This window comes from Sander vitreus, chromosome 7 (assembly GCF_031162955.1).
Source record: "Sander vitreus isolate 19-12246 chromosome 7, sanVit1, whole genome shotgun sequence".
Classification (NCBI taxonomy): domain Eukaryota; kingdom Metazoa; phylum Chordata; class Actinopteri; order Perciformes; family Percidae; genus Sander; species Sander vitreus.
Window position 1 is genome coordinate 3,726,861 of NC_135861.1, and position 24,697 is coordinate 3,751,557.

At 43.0% G+C, this 24,697-nt stretch overlaps 1 protein-coding gene across 1 annotated transcript; it reads right to left on the reverse strand.

The window, feature by feature from the left end:
- Positions 1 to 24: 24 nt before the first annotated feature.
- On the reverse strand, positions 25 to 24,697 carry ap4b1 (adaptor related protein complex 4 subunit beta 1). The gene is made up of 13 exons (XM_078254228.1): positions 24,430 to 24,697; positions 20,807 to 21,031; positions 19,388 to 19,518; positions 18,749 to 18,896; positions 17,820 to 18,105; positions 15,529 to 15,627; positions 14,973 to 15,084; positions 13,731 to 13,814; positions 13,456 to 13,559; positions 7,577 to 7,784; positions 7,170 to 7,484; positions 1,384 to 1,530; positions 25 to 1,251 (listed from the first exon to the last, which is right to left on the reverse strand). The coding sequence occupies exons 1-13, from the start codon at positions 24,540 to 24,542 to the stop codon at positions 746 to 748; spliced, it is 2,478 nt and encodes an 825-aa protein (XP_078110354.1). The 5' UTR covers positions 24,543 to 24,697; the 3' UTR covers positions 25 to 745.

A 24,697-nucleotide genomic window follows, 5' to 3' on the forward strand; every position in this document is an offset into this window, starting at 1 on the left:
AACAGACAAACACTCACAACAATGCAGGAGGAATCCAAATGTTTTATTATTTTAAGTCAGTTCATGCGTTTGTATTTGCATTTACCTTCAGCCTGCTATCATCATGACAGCCTCTACACAAAAACCTGTAGGGTAAGGCTAGACATCTGGGAGCCTCTGACAATAGCTCACTGTTGTAAAAAATAAAATCCACAATAAGTTTCAGCCAGAGCCCGTTCAGCTCTACAGCCTGTGAATGTGTAAGGTGGTTACTTCCATCAGGGCATGTTTGTCTGTAAACATTATTTTACCTCAGTCCCAAGAGGAAACAAGAGAAGTTGACTTTGCTTCAGTGAGTGACCCCATCAGGCCAAATGCTTACCTAACCCAAACTATTCTTTTATCCACTTACTAGGACTGTGAGAAAACAGCAAACTGAAGAGATTAATGGCCCTCGGCTGAAGTTAACCAGCTGAATGTGGTCTTGATAAATCATGTTTTACTCCAGTAAAGAATCCACTCTTGCATCATTTATTTCAGCCGATACTTAAAATGTGCAAGGTGAAAAGCGAAAGTGGTTTTGAAGTCCTGAAGTCCAACTTAAACCTGATAATTCATAGTGAGAAGCCTTTGCAAAGGGAGGGCATTTTTGCCATTCTAGGGGCTATTTTACAGTTATGGTTAGGGCATCTTCTTAAAGAAAGCACATTGATGTGTGTGTGTGTGTGTGTGTGTGTGTGTGTGTGTGTGTGTGTGTAATACATATTTAATTCCTCTCTGAGGACAATGTGTGCAGTACAGTCGTAAGGATGGAGAGAAACCCCTTGAGAGCTTTGTAATCACTTGGTTGCTGCTTAAGAGTCACTTTTATTATCTTCTCTCCATATTTTCTTACAGACTCACTCCCGCTCAGCCCATCAGCTGTGGCTTCCTCTCCCTGTTTCACCTGCTCCTCTTCCCTGCCCTCCACCACGTCTCCATCATCCATGCCTTTGTTTACTACTCCTACCCTCTGATTGGCCTCTCCAGTGTACAGCAGCTCCCCGACTATGAGCGTGTTGCGGGGTGTGTCGCCAGAGTGTGCATGCTGGGTGTGTGTGTACAGGTAGACTCTCCAGGGAAGCGTCTGCGGTGGCGTGAAGGCCAGTGTCTGGATGTTGACCAGCTGCATCGCAGCCTGAAGGCTTTGTGGTGAACAGTGAGGTATCACAGGGCATTGGATGCGTTCTTCCAAGCACATATGATCCTCCTTTTCTTCCAGTTTGTCAGCACCTAGCCGCAACAAAACAAGGAGCAAAGTCCGAGAAACGGATTTCAAGTCAGACATAATCAAGTAGAAGTATAGACTGGCATTAACAGAGGGGGAAGATTTTGGCAGGAGATAATCCCCTTCCATTTAATCACCTTGCTCTGCATGCAAAGGCTGTCGCTGCAGCCAAAGGCGCTCAAACTCCTCTGGGCTGAGAGTCGGCGACAGGGACAAACTGAGGGGGGCGGCAACGCTCGAAGCCAAGACATCAGCAGAGGAGTCTGTACCCCCGCTGTCTGAGCCTGGAGAAGACAAGGAAGGAAGAAGAGAGGAGGAACGGGAATACGCAGGGAGGGAGGAAAGGAAAGAAGGAGAAAAAAGAAAGAGGGGATAAGAATGCGGCAGCAGGGAGCCAAATGGTGGACAGAGGGAAAGATATGGTTGAAGGGGTGTGGGGGGGGGGGTAGGGAGTTAGAAGGAGTGCCAGAGGAAGAGATTTAGATTTGTGGTTATAAATGGCACTGCATTCCCAGAAACGGACATTAGCCTTGGGGAAAAACACTCTCAGTCCAAGTGGACCAAAATACCACAACTGTGCAATGTAACCCTGTCAGTTCCTACAATTTATAATAATAATAATAATAATAATAATAATAATAATAATAATGTGTATGATGGGGGATGCAAGCTCTGATTGATTGATCCTACATTTGGTGTGACAGTGGGCAGGAGGTTCATATACATGTGTGAAAAAACAGAATGTCAATATATATATACATTCTGCAAAATGATTGCTTTTACTTTTGATACACCAATATGTTTGATGCTCATACTTTTGTACATTTAAGTACAGTTTTGAATGCAGGACTTTAACTTGTAACAGAGGATTACCACACTGTGGGTTTGGTACTTGGAATTTAGTAAAAGATCAGTTTTTCTTCCCTACTGCAACCGGCCGATCAACAGTGCCACCCCCAGAGCCGTGCTCCTAGTGTATGGGGTGCCGTTTGTAAAGCGGCTCACGCTGAAAACAACAGCAACATTTTGTCACATTTAGTTTCAAACAATGTTTAAAAAACTAGTATGAATTTTTGAGGGTCACTTTTTTGCACATTTACAACAATATTTGTCAACTTAGAGATATTTTAAATAGTTAAATCCAAATATTAAATGTTACACCTAAATGTTAAATATTAAATCTAAATCTAAATGTTAAATCTAAATATAAATCTAAATGTTAAATCTAAATGTTAAAGGGGTGATTGAATGCAAAACCGATTTTACCCTCTCATAGTTGAATAATGACAGTTTAGTGGTTAACTAGGACATATATAGAACCTCAAAATCCCATTGACACCTCTTTCCTCTGAAAATCTCACAATTTGAAACTGCCTCTGAAAACGGGCGAATCTCAACGAGCTGCCTAGTTGACGTCAACTCGGCGGCTCCTCCTCATTTGGCTCTAGTCACTGACCTGAGGTCAGCTTAGTCTTCTGAATAAGTCACGCAGATCTCAGAAATTGTATACATTGTTCATCTGCTATTTTACCACTAAATTCACTTCTGAGACTTTTTTATGCGAGAAATCAACTATGTAGAGGTCAAATATTGGCCGTTTTACGACAATTGATGGCTAATTGCAAATTTTGTCCGACTGTGTGTCGGAGTTCAGCGGCCGGTGCTGCCTGTGTTGCTGCCTCGCCGCCCGGCCTGCCTTCCTTCACAGCCCCCGGCATGCTGTGAGGTAGATGGAGCTCCGTCACGGCTGGCAGTCTGCGGCACTCCATACCCGCACAAAGTCACTGTTTTTTGGGTTAATGGACTACCAAACGCCGCTGCCCTGACAGAGCTCCAGGGCTTGCAGCTCCCCTCTTCCTGCTAAATGGCCGGTGTGTGTGAGTGAGAGCGCGGTCAGCAAGCTTGTTACGTCAGCAAGCTTGTTACGTCAGCAATCTCTTACCACAGGTTCCAGTTAATCTTATAATGGATGTGTGTATTGAGTTATGGAAACAAATGATTGGGGAAATAAACGCCTCTTGTCCGCGAGTCTCATTGATAGAGCCTGCGGCTGGATGGAGCTCTATCAATGAGAGCTAGCTAGCCTCCTTGTAGAATTCCTCTGAAATTCACAAAAATGCATTAAATTGAAATCGGACACCATTGTTAGCTTTATAAGACCTTGGGGTGGATGTTATATAAGTGGCGTGACGAAATTCAAACTGTAAATATACTCGAATTACGCTGAAAATGATGCTAACTAGCCGCAATCTGTACACATAGGATTGAAGGGACAGTCGCAGCTAACGAAACCCCTAATGTTCACAAAAATTCATTAAATTCAAATCAGACACCACTTTTAGCTTTATAAGACCTTGGGGTAGGTGTTATATAAGTGGCGTGACGAAATTCAAACTGTAAATATAGCTACTCTAGTTATGCCAGCCAGCTCCACGGAGCTCCGCGAAGCCCCGAGTATTCCAGTAGTCCAGTACCCAGGGAAACGGTGACTTTCACCGAGTATGGAGGTTGCCGCTTTCTCGTCAGACTGTGTGGAGCTCCTAGCTAAAGTCCGACACGTCTTACCAAATCTGCAATTAGCCATCAATTGTCGTAAAACGGCCCATATTTGAGCTTTATATAGTTGATTTCTCGCTTAAAAAAGTCTCAGAAGTGAATTTAATAACGAAATAGCCCGACAAACAATGTATACCTTTTGCAGTGTCTGAAATATGAGACCTGCTGTCTCGTCTCCAATGTGTTTCTATGGGGTTCGCTCAAACCAATCAGCGTGCAGCTCATCTAAATATTCATGAGCAGACCATATTTGGAAGAAAAGCTCTTGTTCCAAATAGAGCCATATTCACAGGGTAGTTAAGGGCCTAATAAAATAGCATTCGGGCAATTTTCAGCCCAACCAATGTTACATACCCTATTAGGAGACCTTAAGGAACAGTGTGAAATACCCTATATAATCATTCTATCACCCCTTTAAATCTAAATGTTAAATCTAAATCTAAATGTTGAATCTAAATGTTAACTCTAAATGTTTCGAGATGCATTTTGAATGTGCATATTGGTTAAATATTTAGTTCCACCCGAAACATTTAGATTTAACATTTAGATTTAACATTTATATTTAACATTTAAATTTAGATTCAACATTTATATTTAACATTTAGATTTAACAATTAGATTTAGCATTTAGATTTAACATTTAACATTTAGGTGTAACATTTAATATTTGGATTTAACTATTTAAAATATCTCTAAGTTGTTTAATATTGTTTTAAAAGTGCAAAAAAGTGACCCTCAAAAATTCATACCAGTTTTTTAAACATTGTTTGAAGCTAAATGTGACAAAATGTTGCTGTTATTTTCAGCGTGAGCCGCTTTACAAACGGCACCCCATACCTAGTGTAGTTCAAAAACACAGATTTTAGGGGCATCGTGTAGTTCACCTGGTTGAGCGTGCGCCCCATGTACAAAGGCTCAATCCTTACCACAGTGGCCGTGGGCTCGATTCTGACCTGCAGCCCTTTGCTGCACGTCATTCCCCCTCTCCCTCCCCTTTCCTGTGCTGTCCTGTCAAATAAAGGCCAAAAAATGCCCCAAAAATATAAAAAAAATACACAGATTTAAATCCTGAGCATTTCGATGAGATACCTGAACAGCCTGCTCCTCCTGTTCCCCCTGCTCTGCTTTTTGTAAAGCAGGCTTTATATGCAAAACAACTTGACCAGTCACATTCTATGTCCTATCTTCAAATGCAAATAGATGCACAGATGTACTTGTTTTGCTTATCTAGCAAAGGGATGTTTGCATCATTCTTGTGGCCAAATTGTTCCAGAAACCAGCTGCTCCACAAGTGCTCAGAAACATCACACACCTATACTGCAGTGACTGCAGGACATGCTAGCGCCTTTCGGTTAGGCTGACGTGCACTGAGTTCTGCACGTGCCCCTTTCCTGAGTGCCCAAACATGACACATTTTGTCACAAAGGATAATGTGGCTTAGTGACATGCTGGATGAAAAAAGCTAGAAAAAACAGACCAGGAAACAGAAAATCTTTAGTAAGGGTGTTACAATCAATTCTTACTTTTGGTTTATCTGTAATTGTATTTTTGTAAAAAATTATCCACAACGTGGCCAGGTTGGCTCAGTGGGTAGAGCAGGCGCACATATACGTGGAGGTTTATGCCTCGACGCAGAGCTCCAGGGTTCGAGTCCGACCTGTGACGATTTCCTGCATGTCTTCCCCCCCTCCTCTCTCCCCTTTCTCACCTAGCTGTCCTGTCATAATTAAAGGCGGAAATGCCCCCAAAAAATAATCTTTAAAAAAAATAATAATATCCATAACATCCTCTCACAGAGGGATCACTGGAGGACGGAAGTAGTGCAGATTTTACAGCTGTGGTTGGCTGAGCCCCAGAGTGGTTTGCGCTCACAGAGGGGGGTGAACCAACGACACTGACGCTATGCGCTCTAACATTACTAATAACTACTAGTTTTGATTTAGTACGGGGGAGGGGTTGCGCTCAAGATGACTCCAGTGTGTCATTGAACCATAATTTGATGACCGCCCAAAAGATCCCGGACACACATCTGTCTAACTCCACAGTTCAGTACTACACAGTTTACAGTCTTTTTCACATGTTTTCAACGAGTATTTTCTAACACTATACACACTATAATGAATGTAAAAATAAATGTAAACACACTATAATGTGTTTACATGTTAGAAAAAATACTTATATGTGCGTGTATAATGTGTTTAGTCATGCACGAAAGAACGAGGCTCGGGGGTGCAAGCGGCTGAAATGGGTTTCTTCAGGAGGGTAGCTGGCGTCACCCTTAGAGACAGGGCGAAGCTCAGTCATCCGCGAGGAACTCGGAGTAGAGCCGCTGCGCCTTTGCGTCGAAAGAAGCCAGCTGATGTGGTTCGGGCATCTGGTAAGGATGCACCCTGTTCCAGTCACGTCCAGCTGGGAGGAGGCCTCGGCAGTGGTGGAAGAAGTATTCAGATCCTTTACTTAAAAGGTGCAGTAGGTACGACTTATAAAACTAACTTTCTGTCATATTTGCTGAAACTGACCCTATGTTCAAGTAGAACTACATGAAGCAGATAATAAAAAAATTATTATTTTTTTTAAATAAAATCGGGCTCCTCTGGCACCACCTACAGCCTGTAGTGTGATTTGCAAAAATCCACCACTCCCTGTTCAGATGCACCAATCAGGGCCAGGGGGTGTGTAACTGCGTGTCAATCACTGCTCATGCACACGCATTCATTCTCTCTTGTGATGGGAGGGGCTTAGAAGACCGTTTTGGGCTTTAGCGGAAAGGGGGGAGGGACTGAGAAGTTGTTGATGTTCACATTTTTTGGCTAAGTCCTGGATCTTTGCAATCCTACCAACGGCACCTTTAAGTAAAAGTGCTGATACCACACAGTACAAATAATCAATACAAGTAAAAGTCCTGCATTGAAAATGTTACTTATGTAAAAGGATGCAAGTATCATCAGGAAAATGTACTTAAAGTATTAAAGGTAAAAGGAAGGAAAAAATCCGACATTACAACATACAATTTAGAAACTGGAAACGATCCAAACAGTTCTGGTTTTAATCGGCTAATCATTTCAGCCGTACTTGTAGGCTTGTATATTGTTGGGTATTTTATAATAAAACATTGTATTTTATAAACTACATGTGTTTTGTGTGCAAAAATCTTAATTTGTAAAGTAACTAAAGCTGTCTGAGTAATGTAGTGGAGTAAAACGTAGTGTACTTCTCTCTGAAATGTAGCAGAGTAGAAGTAGAAAGTGGCATGATAAAGAAAGCCTCAAGTAAAGTACAAGTACCTGAAATCTGTACCTGTAGTGAAGGTGCAGGGCTTGCCTCGGTTTAAAATAATCTACAGAAAGATTTTAATGTCTTCACTAACCTGAAAGAACCGTCTCAGTTTGGCTACAGTCCAGTGTGTCTGAGAGGTCAGTGTTAGGCTTGGGGTCAAAGGTCACATGTTCAGGGCTTCCTCTGCTGGCTGACTCGGTCTCCACGCTGCCCTGCCTCAGAGGCTCCAGAGTGTTAAAGCTGCATGCCCACTGGCTGATGGGCTCCGCGGGGCGGCCAATCAGAACACCAAGGGAAGGGTCTGACCTCCGACCCTGGAGGACCTTTCGTGTCTCTTCTATCCCACAATGCAACAGGCGGTAGTAGAGAAGCGCCTGGTCACGCACGCACATGTCCGTCTCCTCCTCTGGAAAACACAAGAGTGTTAACAATGTCATCTCTTTTTCCTCTTTCACATACACGCCAAACGCACGCACGCACGCACGCACACACACACACCTATGCAGTAGTGCAGCAGTCTTCCAAGCATGTCTTGTGTCTCAGCAGGCCGGCACAAAAACAGCCTCATGGTGGTCGTCAGCAGCTCCATCTTGACGCCCAGAGAGGCCTCGCTCCTCACTCCGTCAATGAACACCTCCAACGTGTAGGGGGCACTGGAGATTCGCTCCCCATAAACGGCCAGCAACCACAGCAAGGCTTGCCTGCCCTAATGGAGGATAATGAGAATGAGCAGAGGATTGAGACTACGTATATAAAAGGCCCAGGACATCCACTGAGATGTTTGGTGTTACTCTGAGAGTGACGGTGATTAGCTTGGGAGCGAGTACCCACTCTAGAGTCATAGTGAGAGAAACAAAGTGTCTCCTCTGTTCTTTCTGATCACGGTGGGAAATCTGGAGCAGGAAAAGTTAACCCTCTCCTTGATTTCATGTTGTTTATGGAGAAGAAGGACCAGGAAATGAGTCGGGGGAAATGCAACACTACCAAGCCATGGCCGAGTGATGTGTGTCGCCGACTTGTGGTTACATTTTTTATATAAATATATATATATATATATATATATATATATATATATATATATATATAGTAGTTAAATGTTTCGAGAGGTGCACTTTAGGCAATGGCGTAGGGTCCGTGTCTCCACATACCTATACATACGGTACGTGGAGACACAGTGTAGATTTTACGCAGAAGCATAAATCACGCTTTAGTATACATTGTGATATTGCTTTAACTTTAGTAAAAGATCTGAAAACTTCTTCCGCCTCTGCTGTGTTGCTGATTTTCTTAACTATTTTACATAGTGGCCTGTAGTCTTACGCATCATGTTTGTGGAGATGGGGCAGCGAGCTTTAGAAAGAAGTTAGAGAGCCTCTCTCCACCTCAAGCGTGAATACTGAAGTTCAAGTGCAAACAACAGCAGCACTGTGTTGGGGTATTACCTGCAAAATGCAGATTGTGAGAGAACGGTCGTTACACCTCCACTTTCTACCCTTAGCGTGATAAAAAAAATAAAAATTACTGAAGTGAAGCTTTCAACCAACCAGCAGCACTGTGTTGTGGTTAACCTGCAAAATGCCACTGAAAGAGACTGCAAGTCTGCAAGGCTTCTAATGCCAAACAAAAGATGTGCTGAATTCAAATTCATATTACATAATTACATATATTGTACTGTTCCTTAATATTGCTATACATTACGTAATGTGTGGAAATATGGGAAAACACCATCCATCTATCTTCATCCGCTTATCCGGGGTCGGGTCGCGGGGGTAGCAGCTCCAGCAGGGGACCCCAAACTTCCCTTTCCCGGGCCACATTAACCAGCTCCGACTGGGGGATCCCGAGGCGTTCCCAGGCCAGGTTAGAGATATAATCCCTCCACCTAGTCCTGGGTCTCCCCCGAGGCCTCCTCCCAGCTGGACGTGCCTGGAACACCTCCCTAGGGAGGCGCCCAAGGGGCATCCTTACCAGATGCCCGAACCACCTCAACTGGCTCCTTTCGACGCAAAGGAGCAGCGGCTCTACTCCGAGCTCCTCACGGATAACTGAGCTTCTCACCCTATCTCTAAGGGAGACGCCAGCTACCCTCCTGAGGAAACCCATTTCGGCCGCTTGTACCCTGGATCTTGTTCTTTCGGTCATGACCCAGCCTTCATGACCATAGGTGAGGGTAGGAACAAAAAACTGACCGGTAGATTGAGAGCTTTGCCTTCTGGCTCAGCTCTCTTTTTCATCTAACGGTGCGATAAATTGAATGTAATACCGCACCTGCTGTGCCGATTCTCCGACCAATCTCCCGCTCCATTGTCCCTCACTCGCGAACAAGACCCCAAGGTACTTGAACTCCTTCACTTGGGGTAAGGACTCATTCCCTACCTGGAGAAGGCACTCCATCGGTTTCCTGCTGAGAACCATGGCCTCCGATTTAGAGGTGCTGATCCTCATCCCAGCCGCTTCACACTCGGCTGCGAACCCGATCCAGTGAGTGCTGAAGGTCACAGGCCGATGATGCCATCAGGACCACATCATCTGCAAAAAAGCAGTGATGAGATCCCCAGCCCACCGAACTGCAACCCCTCTCCACCCCGACTACGCCTCGATATCCGGTCCATAAATACTACAAACAGGATTGGTGACAAAGCGCAGCCCTGGCGGAGGCCAACTCTCACCTGAAACGAGTCCGACTTACTGCCGAGAACCCTGACACAGCTCTCGCTTTGGTCGTACAGAGATTGGACGGCCCTGAGAAGGGACCCCCTCACCCCGTACTCCCGCAGCACCTCCCACAGTATCTCCCGGGGCACCCGGTCATACGCCTTCTCCAGATCCACAAAACACATGTAGACTAGTTGGGCATACTCCCAGGCTCCCTCCAGGATCCTTGCGCTTTAAGCATTTCTGGGACGGATCTCATCAATTCCTGGGGCTTTGCCACTGTGGAGTTGTTTAACTACCTCAGCAACCTCCACCAGGGAAATTGATGCCAATCCCCCCTCATCCTCCAGCTCTGCCTCTACCATAGAGGGCGTATTAGTCGGATTTAGGAGTTCCTCAAAGTGCTCCTTCCACCGCCCTATTACCTCCTCAGTTGAGGTCAACAGCGTCCCATCCTTACTGTACACAGCTTGGATGGTTCCCCGCTTCCCCCTCCTGAGGTGGCGAACGGTTTTCCAGAAGTACCTTGGTGCCGACCGAAAGTCCTTCTCCATGTCTTCTCCGAACTTTTTCTCTCTCTCCTCTTTCACGGCAGAGGCTGCAGCCCTTCGGGCCCTTCGGTACCTTGCAACTGCTTCCGGAGTCGTCTGGGATAACATATCCCGGAAAGACTCCTTCTTCAGTCGGACGGCTTCCCTGACCACCGGTGTCCACCACGGTGTTCGTGGGTTACCGCCCCTTGAGGCACCTAAGACCCTAAGACCACAGCTCCTCACCGCAGCTTCAGCAATGGAAACTTTGAACATTGTCCACTCGGGTTCAATGCCCCCAGCCTCCACAGGGATGCACGAAAAGCTCCGCCGGAGGTGTGAGTTGAAAGTCTGTCGGACAGGGGCCTCCTCCAGACGTTCCCAATTTACCCGCACTACCCGTTTGGGCTTACCAGGTCTGTCCAGAGTCTTCCCCCACCCCCTGACCCAACTCACCACCAGATGGTGATCGGTTGACAGCTCCGCCCCTTTCTTCACCCGAGTGTCCAAAACATATGGCCTCAGATCAGATGAAACGATTATAAAATCGATCATTGACCTTTGGCCTAGGGTGCTCTGGTACCAAGTACACTTATGAGCATCCCTATGTTCGAACATGGTGTTCGTTATAGACAATCCATGACTAGCACAGAAGTCCAACAACAAACAACCACTCTGGTTTAGATCAGGGAAACACGTACAAAACAATTACTAACCCTATTTTTACATTACAAAAGAGAGCAATGAGACTCATTAACAGAGCAGAATATCATGAACCAACAAACGGATTATTTAAAAACTCACACACACTTAAATTTAGAGACTTGCAAAACAATGCAAATAATGTATAAAGTCAAAAAATAGGATAGTTCCAGAGAGATGTATATCAGCAAAATGCGAAAACATAATATATATAAATATATATAATAAATATAAATATATTAAAAAAAGATGCTAAAAAATGTGTAATGGCAATGTGTATATGAATGGCAATATATTTTGTTTTGTTTATTTTGTTTCATATGTTCTGCACATAATGTGTGTTAATATGTTATTTGTATATAACATACAGAAATTAATACCACTACATTTAATAAGATAAGATTCTGAGGGACCTAAGAACTAAATATGAATCAAATAGAATGTAAAAAGGGTAAGTGTAATAAGCACACCTTTTTCGGTCAGTATTGATTAGAAACAAGTTAAGATGACACTGTATGAATTAAGGTGACACTTTGTTTTTTTACCATTTATGTTATGCATGTGATGTGTCTCTATGTGATCGAAATAAACCAAAACTAAACTAAAAAAGGAATGAGCGTTCCCTCTCACAATCTGCTCATTACAGCGTGTTAGAAGCCCTGTGCCACTTGCAGTCTCTTTCAGTGACATTTTGCAGCTTAAACACAACACAGTGCTGCGGTTGGCTGAAACCTGCATTTTCAGTACTTTGTTTTCACACTACGAGGCGAAAAGAGGATGTGTAGTGAGCACCCTCTCACAATCTACTCATATACGCAACTCAGTACTTATTTCTAAATATTGAGTTGTATATATTTATATTCATACTGAGTAAGAAATGCTAAAATGATACCAAAGGAAGGCAGGAACGCGCCAACTCCACAAAGACAACGTTTACTGCAATAGGCAAATGGCGAGCCGAAAGCGGTCACTCAACGTCGCGGTTGCACTTCCTCTGAGAAACAGTTCTCTATGCTCGGTGACAGACTGACAGGCTGAGGTTGTAGAGACGGGTTTGGGAGGTAGGGAGGGGTTTTATTTTGTCTGGTGTGTAAAATGTTCTAAATAAATAACAATATGTAAATAGGACTAATAGGTTTGGACTTTTTTTTTACTACCGAAATTCGTTTTTTGTTATTACAGAGAGAAAGTAGGCTGAATTCCAGGTTCTGGTAGCGGTAATGGTACAAAAGTTGACCAGAAAAACAGAGTACACGACTTGAATGTATGCTACTTAAAAGTTATAAGTTAGTTGATGAAATGTTATTTTGGGTATTGCCAATCGTTCCGGTTCTCTGACCTTGAAACCCCTGCCATTGAACATTCTTTTATTATCTTGTTTGAAAGTCACTCATAATCGAAATAGAACATAAATAACGCACTTTAAAGTTTTTTTCAGGGGTTAAATCATCGGATCGGTGTATAGACTCGCCGATACCGATAGCAACTTTTTAGACAGCATCGGAGTCTTTTCGATACTGGCCTCGGCATCAGAACAACTCTACTTGCAGTAAGTACAATTTTTGATTTAGAAGAGCCACAAGAAGGTTTGTAGTGGGGGAAATAAACATGCAGTGTAGTTACCAAGTAGTATTTTGATTGGAGGAATGTATTCAGGCACCATTTGCACTTTCTCAGTGCCCTATTGTCTTAGTGTTTACAATCCTTATAGAGCAGTTTGTTTCCATGTGTGTGTATTTATGTGTATATTCACTTTTTTTATATAAAAATGTATGTCTGTACATAGTATCAAAATGTTTAAGTTTACCTTGTTGTCCTTGTTTTTAGCCGTATATGTCTTTTTCTGTGTGTCTACTTTGAGAGCGACAAAAAGCCAGAATCAAATTCCCTGTATGTGTTCACACTTACGTCATCAAAGTGGATTCTAATTCAGATTTAGATCCAGAATTTTAATTGTAAAGGACAGGGTTCATGCGCATTTTAACCAATAATTTTTCCATGACTTTTTGGCAAATTTCCATGACTATGTTTTCCTGAAAATGTCAGTCGACATTATACAATAAGAATAAAAATCTGTGTTAAAGTTTCCTCTTAGAGGTTTAACAATAAAATGAATGACAATGTATGTTGTTCATAGTGGGAGTCGTAATATCGCGCCCCGAATAGAACGTTGAGGTTAAGACGACGTGAAATACATTTATTAATCACATATTATAATGCTGTGTTAAAAATAAAAAATCCATGGCTTTTCCAAAACTTTCTGGGTCTTTTTGTGTTTCCAAAACCTTTCCAGGCCTGGAATTTGCATTTTTCAAATTCCATAACTTTTCCAGGTTTTTTTCAAAACGTATGAACCCTGAAAGGAGTATTTTTTTTACATCTTAGGGGTAGTACTACTTTCACTTAAGTAAAGAATGTGACTATTTTAAAGACATGGTAACATTTCTACATCCAAGCAGCATGTGGACGGTGCAGAGGCTTTGGTCTGACCTGGCTATCCTGCAGTGTCTCCTCGCAGCCCTCGAGAGCCAAACACACAGTGTCGCTACACTGAGGACACACCCAGACCAGGTCACGCATCGTCTGCACCACCGCTGAGTGTAGTGGAGGAGGGGGGGGGGGAGACAGAGAGTGAGAGGGATGGTTGTTGTGGAGAAAGAATGTGGAAAAACAGGTGCCAACTGACAGCCTGTCAAAACAAATGCAGCTACACAATGGCTTAAGTACACGTATGCAAAGTGTTTGTTCAGGGAAACAAGTTTTACCAGAAGTGATGTGTTCCTGTTTGAGCCCGAGCAGCCCAGTAAGGATCTCCAGACATTGGTCGCTGTAGCTCCGTCCAATACGACCTGCACCCAACCCACACAGGAGAACACACACATGAGTAAGACATAGAAAGTGATAAGGGCTTAAAAATTTAATTTCTTTAAAGCTGCAAGCGGCGATGAACGGGCCCTCCCAGCACGTCGTCGGGGGCAATAGCAGGAAGCCGCTTGACGGTAACACTTCCTGTTTCCACTATGTGGCACTAGAGAACACACACTAATTATATGTCATGTTGCTGTTCATCATGTGTAGACCACACCATGTAAATTCCATGTGAATCAGATGATGTTTGTCACTTAAGGCTGACTTCCTGTTTTCAGTAGGTGGCGCTATGACCATGAGTCAATAGAGCGCCAAAGTCACGACCTTCTACTTCCGGCCAATGGGACCTGTCTTTTAAAAAAAATATGAACGAGGTCAATGGAGAGATAATAATAAAAAACGCGTTATTAACGGCTCACAAGCCCAAACAAGTGTGTCTGTTGTTTTGTTTCCGGTCTAGCTAGATCCGGTGTGGTGTTGTAGTTTTTCTAACGTTACTAGTTGTTGCAACAGCATGTGAAAAAAAAAGTACAACGTTTGCTAGGCCGGAAACAAAACAACAGACACACTTGTTTGGGTTTGCGAGCCGGCAAGAGGCATGAGGTACATAACTGCAAACTAGTCGCTTTTCGGGCAAAAAAATCGCCGTTTTGAATGGGAAAATGTCATCCACGTGAATCGTGTAGATCCGAAGAGTTTTTATTTACGGCACATGATTTATGACGTCATTGTTCGAGCTACTGACTACTCATTTGCAATGGAAAATACCAGACTGTGTCACATCTGAGTGAGCTGACTGTTTTCCTTGTCATCCTCTAGTTATAGTTATGAATCGACAAGCACCATTTGGAGGGAACAGAGACAGGTCATATTGCCGTAGAAACATGTAGTCTGACTCATAATCTGCCTGAGTTTTACTGGTGTTAAACACAGGGGAGGATAAAAATGAGTCATCCTATTAGTGTGTACAAAACATGATATTACAGCAGATGTTTGGGAGTATAAGGGTGTGTTACTGTGAGCTAGAACATAACCAGGATATAAAAAAAGTGACCGCCTGGAAGTGTTTGTCTGGCAAACAAGACACTGACCCATGACATTATGACTGTGTGTGTGTGTGTGTGTGTGTGTGTGCTTACCTATAGCTGAGATTGCAGCCTGGGCAGTGTCAGCGTTGACATCAGTGCAGTATCCTTTCAGCTCATCCAGTAGCATTGCTACATTCTCATCATTCACCAGCTCCACCAGCACCTGCAAACACAACAGTACTGGCTTCACTATTATTAAAGTAGCTTCTGGCAGTACAGGGTAGAATCTGTGTGGATATCATTGCATGTTAAAGGGGGTATACCAGCCATTTAGAATTGCACTGCAGTTCCAGTTAGGAAAACGTCAACTGTAAGCTACATTCTGTCTGCCAATATCAATCTAGCTTCCCTCTGTTTAAAGCCTTTTTGTTGCATTTTAAATGAGGATGTGGTTATGTACAGTCTGGTAAACAAGGGAGCAGCATTTGTTTCAACTGTAGTTCTGTCAACACAACGTAACTTTTTTTTTTTTTACAAATTTACAAAATCAGCAAACTGTAGCTTGTGCAGCTGTGGTGAAAGTAGAAAAAAACACACATAAGCTATTTTAGAAGACAAAAAGAACTTGAGTGTAGAAAAGCAACATTCAGTCAAACAGGACAATCACCTGCATCTTCCTTTGCTTGATGTAGGCCGGCTCAGCATAGCCACAGAAGAAGCGTTTGTAGTGCGCCCCCATCAGGCCAGGGAGAGAACGCAACAGCAACTAGAGAAAAACAAAGACACCATCTCATTTCTCAAAATGTATTCACACATCCATCACACACACACACACACACACACACACACACACACACACACACAAATGAATAGGCTTCCTCATGCAAATAAAGTATGTTGAGAATTTGCATTGGGCCTTATAAAAAATAAAAAAACAATCTGTGTTAGCATATATCTCATACTTGGGTTACACGATATGAGGACAATATGCAATAACGTTGAATATCGCGATAACGATTTTACTTGCGATAAATAAACAGATATTGTAGTATCTGAATATAAAATGCAGCGATGTTTTCTTTTAACTAAGACGACAACTCTCTGAGTGTCTTTGGCGATGTGTCGCAGCCTTAAGCAATGTGTTTACTGTGGCAGGTGAAGTGCGATGACCAAAAAGAAAAAAAAAAAAACTGATATATTGTGCAGCCCTCTCTCACACTCACACACACACACACACACACACACACACACACACACACACACACACACACACACACACACACACATTTAACCCCCACAACTAATACAAATAAACTTGATTCATATATCATTTTCCAAAATAAGGTTTTACTGTTGTCAAAAAATTAAAAAGAGCAATCATGATAAATAATAATAATTGATACAATTTACAGTAATTGTTTCCGGCTACAAGTGTACCAGGGCTGGAACCAATAAGAGATGCTTATGTTTAGGGTTGGGCATCGTTTGGATTTTAACAATTCTGATTCCAATTCCGATTCTTCCTTTCGATTCCAGTTCTTATCGATTCTCGATTCCGATTCTAAACGAGTCCAAACAATTCCAATAAAGAAACTATTCTACTATAATTTTTGAAACGATTCCAAGTAGGAATCGGTTCTCGATGCCCAATCATACTTATGTTAGGCTTTCAGACAGACTAATATGAAGTTAGTCGCTGGAAAAGTCTTCCTGAGGATCTACAAAGATCTGCTCAGACTTATATTTTCTAAAGCAGCCTTAAACTATTTTATGTAATCTTTCATTTATGTTGTCTTTCAGGGACGTTCCAGTAACGCCGTTACTTTTGGCAGTAACTAGTACTCTAACGCTGTGGGCGTCGCAAGATTATTTCAGGGAGTCACGAGATGACATTTGTTGATTTCCTATTCCGTTCTGGCAGGTCAGGGGGAGAGAAAAACAGGACGGCGCCTAGGTGCTAGCTGTTAAAACTACATTCAACAAAACACATTTACATTGTTTCCCCTGTATTTCCTGTTTTAACCTGTATTTAAAAGGTCCAGTGTGTAACGTGTTTAGTTGTTCATTATCAAAATCTGTGTTGCCCGTTCACAAACGTGTCCTTTTTCATGAATATTTACCACCGCTATCAATTCCAAGTATTCCTTTTGGCTTGAAATTTTACATTTGCATTCGCATGAACTGGGACAGACGCTCCATATTCATGCGCCATCTTGAAATATGTTAGCCAGTAAGGGACATATAGGACATACTGCTCCGCCTTTCGCGTTTTCGCGTGCTGCTAATGCTGCTAATGCTGCTAATGGGTATCGTCGCTTCCCGGCCCCGGCAAGTTTGAAGAAGGAAACATGGAGGACCACACGTATTCAAAATCCAAATTTCAGGAACAGGAGTCTCCTTCTTCGCCCAGAAAAAGAAAAGATTGAAATATAGCAAGATATTGAAAAGAGCAAGATATATATATATATACACATACACACACATGCTGGAGCTGCTACCCCCGCGACCCGACCCCGGATAAGCGGATGAAGATGGATGGATGATATATATATATATATATATAAAAAAGACAAAAACATTAAAAGCGTCTAAAGTGTAAAAAGAAATGTCATAAAAAAACCCCGTCAAAAGCGTCAAGCACGTGGCCGGTTAACTCAGTTGGTAGAGCGGGCGCACATATGCAGAGGTTTATTCCTCGACGCACAAGGTCCAGGGTTCGAGTCCGACCTGTGACGGTTTTCCTGCATGTCTTCCCTCTCTCTCTCCCCTTTCATATCTCAGCTTATAAAAGCTTAATAAAGGCAGAAATGCCCCAAAAAAAAAACAAAAAAACTTCAAGTACCAACTCAATTCTTGATTGGCCAACAGCACATTCAAATCCATCGGGCAACCCTTATTGTTGAACCCTGGCTTTTATTTCACACCCTCTATCTCCTAACCTGAATCATTCACACCGACCTGTATGTGGCAGAGGGCGGTGAACCTCATCTCCCTGGATACGCTGCCGCAGGCGGCCAGCAGGGGCGCGCGCACTCGCTCCAGTGCCGCCAGATTGACAGCAGGCAGGCCGGAGCAGAGGCTGAGGAAGAGGCTGAGGGTAGCCGCCATGACCGGGGGGTGGGGGCTGACCAGGGAGGCATCCAGCAGCGACAGGATGTCAAACAGCTCGTCCTCTGACTGAGGCCGGTAGCGCTGGAGGATCCTCAGAACCTCACACTGACCCCAAACATCAGACTCCTTCAACCTGTGAAGAGAGAGAGACACACACACACACACACACACACACACACACACACACACACATAAAATAGCAAGCCTAACAAATCACAAAAGGTACAAGATCATAGCTCCTGCAATTTGGCAGAAATGTGGGTCTGTGTTAGTCTCGCATTGCCAGACCTTCCTCCACAGCGCTGCGGAGGAGGGTCTGGCTAGTCCACACATCAAGGTGCTCTGGTTTATTGGCATTTCTTTAAACCAATCACAATCGTCTTGGGCGGCACTAAGCTCCGGATGCAATAACGGCGCCTCTGCAAAATAGCATCGGGAAGGAACTTGTTTTGGTGGAACATGTGTACGTTTAAAAAGTTGTTTTAGTCGTGCAACAGAAAACTCAGATTGGACAGATAGTCTAGCTAGTTGTCTGGATTTACCCTGCAGAGATCTGAGGAGCAGTTAACCATAGTCCTCAGGAATCCACCGGAGTTTAGAATAATGCCAACACAAAGAAAGCTGAAGGTGCTGGACATCCGGCCGAAAATGAGGGACATCCGGAGGATGCATCCTTTCTCTCAAATTCAACGCTGTCCAGACAAATAACTCAACTTAAATAGACTTTGTTGTTTAAACAGATTCCATTCTGTGACGTGGTTCTCTGATGCTCTAACCGTTTGAGGAGGTGATGGGTGATGGGTTTATTAATAGCGACTCCTCCCTCCTCCTTCAGGATCTCCTCCAGAGCTCGGAGGCAGTTCACCATCACCACCGGGTCTGGGTCCCTCAGCAGGGTGTACAGCTCGTTCACTACTGCAGCATCTGGAACAATCATGGACAAGGGCTTTGTGGACATGGTGTGGATGCATATATACAAAGAGCCTGAAACCATATTTAGGCATGTTCACTTCAACAAAAACTGAACTGGGCGCCCGGATAGCTCAGTTGGTGGAGCGGGCGCCCATGTGTGGAGGTGTGGGGAGGTTTGGTTCAATTTTTAAAACGGGATCAAAATCAATGCAGCGTTTTTTTCTATTGCATTCGTTTTCGGGGTTTGTGTGCTTTTCTTTTTGCATCGTTTGTGTATTTGCAGTTCGTTTGTGTATTTGGTTGTGTTGTGTGTATCTGCAGCGCGTTTGCTAAATGCTGCGTGTGTGTTGTCAAATTAATGAAAAGATGTTTTCTTGATTTGCCTGTGTTTTGTCTATCTGCATGTGTTTTTTTTAAGAGTTGCTGTGCGTTTCTGAATGACATAGAAAGAATGACGATGGTAAGATAAACAAAAAAACAAGAAAGTCCTCCATCCACCATACCTATCTCAGAGTTGGGTTGGAGATTGTGTAGTTTGGCCCAGCCGAGTACAGCCACTCGTCGTACACAAGCTGCTCTGTCCTTCAGTCCTGCTGTCAGAGGCTGCTCCACATACTCCACTAGACTGGGTAACCTGCGTACGCGCGCACACACACACACACACACACACACACAGTTAAAAACCAAAACCATTCCAGCAGCCACAAGGTGGATAAGACGGCTCGTGAGAGGTGGGGGACTCAGGTCGCACGACTTGACTCGAGTCGCCAATTTAAGGACTTGAGACTTGCTTGACTAACATTGAGAAATGACTCGACTTGACTTGAGACAGATGACTTAAAAAGGACTTGACTTTTTATTAGCGTAATAGCCAGGCCGTATTCCTTTTTTCAAGGTGTTGAGAAGTTACGTTTTGTTTTTGGAACATCTTTGTGCTACACGCGCCATCGATTCAAAAACGATTCTCGATTAAAAAAAAACGATTCACAGTATGTAAATGTAGTTACTTTTCCCATGTATGTGTGTATATATATATATATATATATATATATATATATATATATATATATACACACACACACACACACACACACATATATATATATTATACATCCCTTAGTACATTCAAATGGATTTTTTATTTAGTTTATTTAGTATCTTTTATTGTCCACATTATGGATTATGTAGATTTGTTTGTTATTTTAACATCCTGTTTATGATGTATGTGTATGTTGTGTGTGATGTCTGTAAGCTACTGGGACTCGATTTTTTTTGTACACCCCTAGTTGCTAGGCAACCTTCCAGAGCACGGCAGACCAGCAGAGGCAAACGTAGGAGGCAGCCGTCATGGAAGAGATTATTCCCCAAACAGTGAAAATCGGATTTAAGGAGATTGTAGTCGATGCCGATGAGAAAAAAAAAAAAAAAAAAAAAAAAATAGCTGTGTGCAAGGATTGCAACTCCAAAATTACAGACACGACAAACGCAACATGCAACTTTATCTGTCATTTCAAGCAGCACAAACAAAGGTAACGTCACGTGAATGTGTCTTTTAGCCAACGTTGACGCTGATTTTTTGTATGACTTGACTTGTGACTTGCTTGATTTATAGCAGTGACTCCACTTGACTTTCTTGATTCTCACCACAGTGACTTGAGACTGGCTTGCGACTTGAAGGTTAAGACTTCAGACTCGCACATGTGTGACTTACTTGCGCCTCTGGATTTTACATTAGCCCAGAACATCTGCATTTATTATAAAATAATGCAGATAATGTTCAGGGCTAATTTAAAATCACTTCCATACTGTATCCATTTTTTTTAGTTTACATTGTGATATGTATACAATTATTGTTTTCTTTTGTTTTTTTAATGATGACTGAATAAACTACTACTACTAGGTTGATGTGTGGAGCACTTCACCTGAGGTTGGTCATGTTCCTCAGGGCCAGGCTGCGGACCATGGGGTTCGGATCCTGACAGTCTTTCCTCAGCGTGTTGATGACCAGCAGAGACAGCTCGGGGTTTAAAGTGGCATAGGAACACAGGAAGACATAGACCAGCTTCTTCTGGACTACGTCTACTGTGGCACATGCTTTGACCATCTCACTGAACAGGCCGGATACATCCACACCCTGAGACATCGCCCTGAGAGAGAGAGAGAGAGAGAGAGAGAGAGAGAGAGAGAGAGAGAGAGAGAAATGTGGTCTCGAAGTCAAGATCTTATTATCTTTATGAAAAGAGGAGAGGAAGCAGACTAATCTAATATAACATAGACTAAGAGTCTATATTGGTGGGTGGTGCATACAGTACATAAACGTGTATATCAGCATGGTTTTGTAATCTCTCTGCTCAGCTCAAATCTAAACGTGCTTGTCTGGTACAGTTTGCCATGAAGGTGATGGGGAGGACTGAGAACCCCTCTTCCTTCAGCCAACCTACGAGCAGTCTGTACACAGACAGCCACAGGGAGTTTTCTCCGATGGGTCGCCCATCCTCCACCCCCGGGTATGAGCTCTTACCATCCGGAAGAAGATACAAAGTCCCCAAATGCAGACTAAACCGGTTTAAAAACTCATTTGTGCCTACATCAATCAAAATGTTAAACGATAATGCTTCCTAAGGCCGATGGGCTGTGCAATAATATCATAGTGGTCCATTTATGTGGCCTGTGGCTCTCACTGATTCAATTCACACCTTGCTTACTTGTTGGATTATTGTTGTTTTCATTCTTCTCTATGTATTGACTCGGTTTAATTGGTCCTATTTATTAATCGGTGTCTTATTGTTTTTATGTATTGATCTTTATTGTTATTGTAAGAGCAGCTAAAAGTTGTCAGCGCAGGACTCCTAGAAAAGTTTCCCCACGGGGACAATAAAGTATAATTGAATTGAAATACACAATAAGTGTAAAAGAAACAATGACATAAACAAATATGTACAATATAATATAAGAAGGCTGTGTGGTTTAGTGCAGGATGTGCACAGATGTTGAGGAAGGTGCAAAAGTTCAGGATATGTAGTTTGTGAAATGTACAAGTATAAAGTCCAGGATGTGCGTTAAGGCGCTGACACACCAACCCGATTATCGGCCGTCGGACAGTCTGGCGAGGTCAGTGACTCTAGTCTGTTCGGTGTGTTCCGCGCCGTCGTCAGTGGGAGGGGCCGTCGGCCTTCATTTTGGCCGATTTGACATGTTGAATCGGCCAGTGGGCAGTCGGACTCAATGACCAATCTGATTGGTGGAGCGCTAACCCGGAAATGACGAGCGGGATGAGTGTGACTTCAAAATCTGACGAAGATCTTTTTAAACTGACCTTTGTCGATCTGAAATGAAGACAGATTCAGCAACTGCACGGCCTATTTCTCGCTTAAAATGTTTCAGAAACACATTTTGGTGAACTATTTTCGTAAAGTATGAGATCGTATTCCGAACGAAGCCGCTATTAAGGTCGGTTTTGAAATTCAGGAGAAGCCAGACCCACGTGACGCGTTCGTCCAATCAGCTGCCCGTTTTCATTTTTTGCGCGACAATACAGATTAGCGCCGCCTGCTGTTATGGAGACGTATTGCATCTCGTCGCTTTGGTGTGTTCCGAAGCACGTTTTTAACCAACTCTGTTACAAGTAAAAGTCCTGCATTCAAAATGTTACTTAAGTAAAAGTATGTAAGTATCATCAGGAAAACTACTTAACTTAAAGTATTAAGTTAAGTAGTTTCAATGCAGAAAAATCCTCACATTTTAGAAACAGGAAAAGATCCAAACAGTTCTGTCAATCAACTAAGTGATTAACGGCTAATCATGTCAACTGGACTTGTAGGCCTGTATATTGTAGGGTAGTTTCATTTATAATAAAACAAAGTATTGTATAAACTACATGTGTTTTGTGTGTAACTAAGTAACTAAAGCTGTCAGATGAATGTAGTGGAGTAAAAAGTAGAATATTTCTCTCTGAAATGTAGCGGAGTAGAAGTAGAAAGTGGCATGAAAAGAAAAGACTCAAGTAAAGTACAATTACCGCAAAGATGTACTAAAGTACAGTACTTAAGTACATGTACTTAGTTACATTCCACCACTGGTCTAGGGTTGGGGTTAAGAGACATTTTGACTTGTCATAGTAGGAGAAGCGCAGAAAATGTCACTTTATGAGGTTTTTTAACATTAATATGAGTTCCCCTAGCCTGCCTATGGTCCCCCAGTGTCTAGAAATGGTGATAGGTGTAAACCGAGCCCTGGGTATCCTGCTCTGCCTTTGAGAAAATGAAAGCTCAGATGGGCCGATCTGGAATCTTCCCTTTATGATGTCATAAGGGGAAAGGTTACCTCCCCTTTCTCTGCTTTGGCCGCCCAGAGAATTTGGCCCGCCCATGAGAAAGAGAGAGACATCATGGCTTACAAACGAGCAAAGTGGCAGTTGGTAAAAGCCACACCCCCACCCTCCACCTTGCCCCCCCCCCTCTCCTCCTCAATAGCATTTAAAGCTACAGACACAGAAATGGCACATCCTAAGGAAAGCTCATTGTGGGACTGGCTCTAGTGGCTGTAATTCTGCACCAAGGCTGAATTTCGGGAAAGAGACTTCGGATACAGTATTAGGGGACCACTAAGGCCTATATAAAAGAGACTTCAGATACAGTATTAGGGGACCACTAAGGCCTATATAAAAGAGACTTCAGATACAGTATTAGGGGACCACTAAGGCCTATATAAAAGAGACTTCAGATACAGTATTAGGGGACCACTAAGGTCTATATAAAAAGAGACTTCAGATACAGTATTAGGGGACCACTAAGGCCTATATAAAAGAGACTTCAGATACAGTATTAGGGGGACCACTAAGGTCTATATAAGATACTTCAGATACAGTATTAGGGGGACCACTAAGGTCTATATAAAAGAGACTTCAGATACAGTATTAGGGGACCACTAAGGTCTATATAAAAGAGACTTCAGATACAGTATTAGGGGACCACTAAGGTCTATATAAGAGACTTCAGATACAGTATTAGGGGACCACTAAGGCCTATATAAAAGAGACTTCAGATACAGTATTAGGGGACCACTAAGGCCTATATAAAAGAGACTTCAGATACAGTATTAGGGGACCACTAAGGCCTATATAAAAGAGACTTCAGATACAGTATTAGGGGACCACTAAGGCCTATATAAAAGAGACTTCAGATACAGTATTAGGGGACCACTAAGGCCTATATAAAAGAGACTTCAGATACAGTATTAGGGGACCACTAAGGCCTATATAAAAGCATCCAAAAAGCAGCATGTCATAGGACCTTTAACGATGGCTCAATTCCATCAAGTGTCCCAGTGAGCTATTTCAGTGAGTCAGCATGCACAATACCAGGGCCTCTCCTAAGTGGAATGCAGCCATCATTAATGGTTTTGAATACACCTGTGCTTTTCCTACTATGACATGTCAACATGTCTGCCTTGAAAAAGGTCTATAGATGAATCTGGTCATACAGATTTAAGCACTGTGCCTGATGGACAGGCCGAGGAAGGCCAGCCTGACTGTAACCTAGGTTACCTGATGACTTTGAGGATGGTGTTCCTGTAGCGCAGCTGGTCAGACTGGACGTTGGGGTTGGACAGAGCTCTCCTCAGCTCCCTCACCGCGTCCTCGCTGCCCAGATACGGCATGCTGGCTACACACAGCCCGCACCTGCTCACTTTAAAACATTACTTGCGACATTGCACCACTGTTAACACGTCGACTTGTTGTTTGTTTTTTTCAAAAACGTTACCATTTAACACTTCAAATTGGGGGGGTGGGGGGGTTTCATTCCTAACACTAC

Excerpts from the sequence above, each read along its gene's own strand:
- ap4b1 (XM_078254228.1), bottom strand. The coding sequence starts at position 24,542 with ATGCCGTATCTGGGCAGCGAGGACGCGGTGAGGGAGCTGAGGAGAGCT. Across the intron at positions 13,815-14,972 it reads GGCTGCAATCTCAGCTATAG|GTCGTATTGGACGGAGCTAC; the intron begins GTAAGCACACAC and ends GGTTGGGTGCAG. Across the intron at positions 13,560-13,730 it reads ACAGGAACACATCACTTCTG|CGGTGGTGCAGACGATGCGT; the intron begins GTAAAACTTGTT and ends CACTACACTCAG.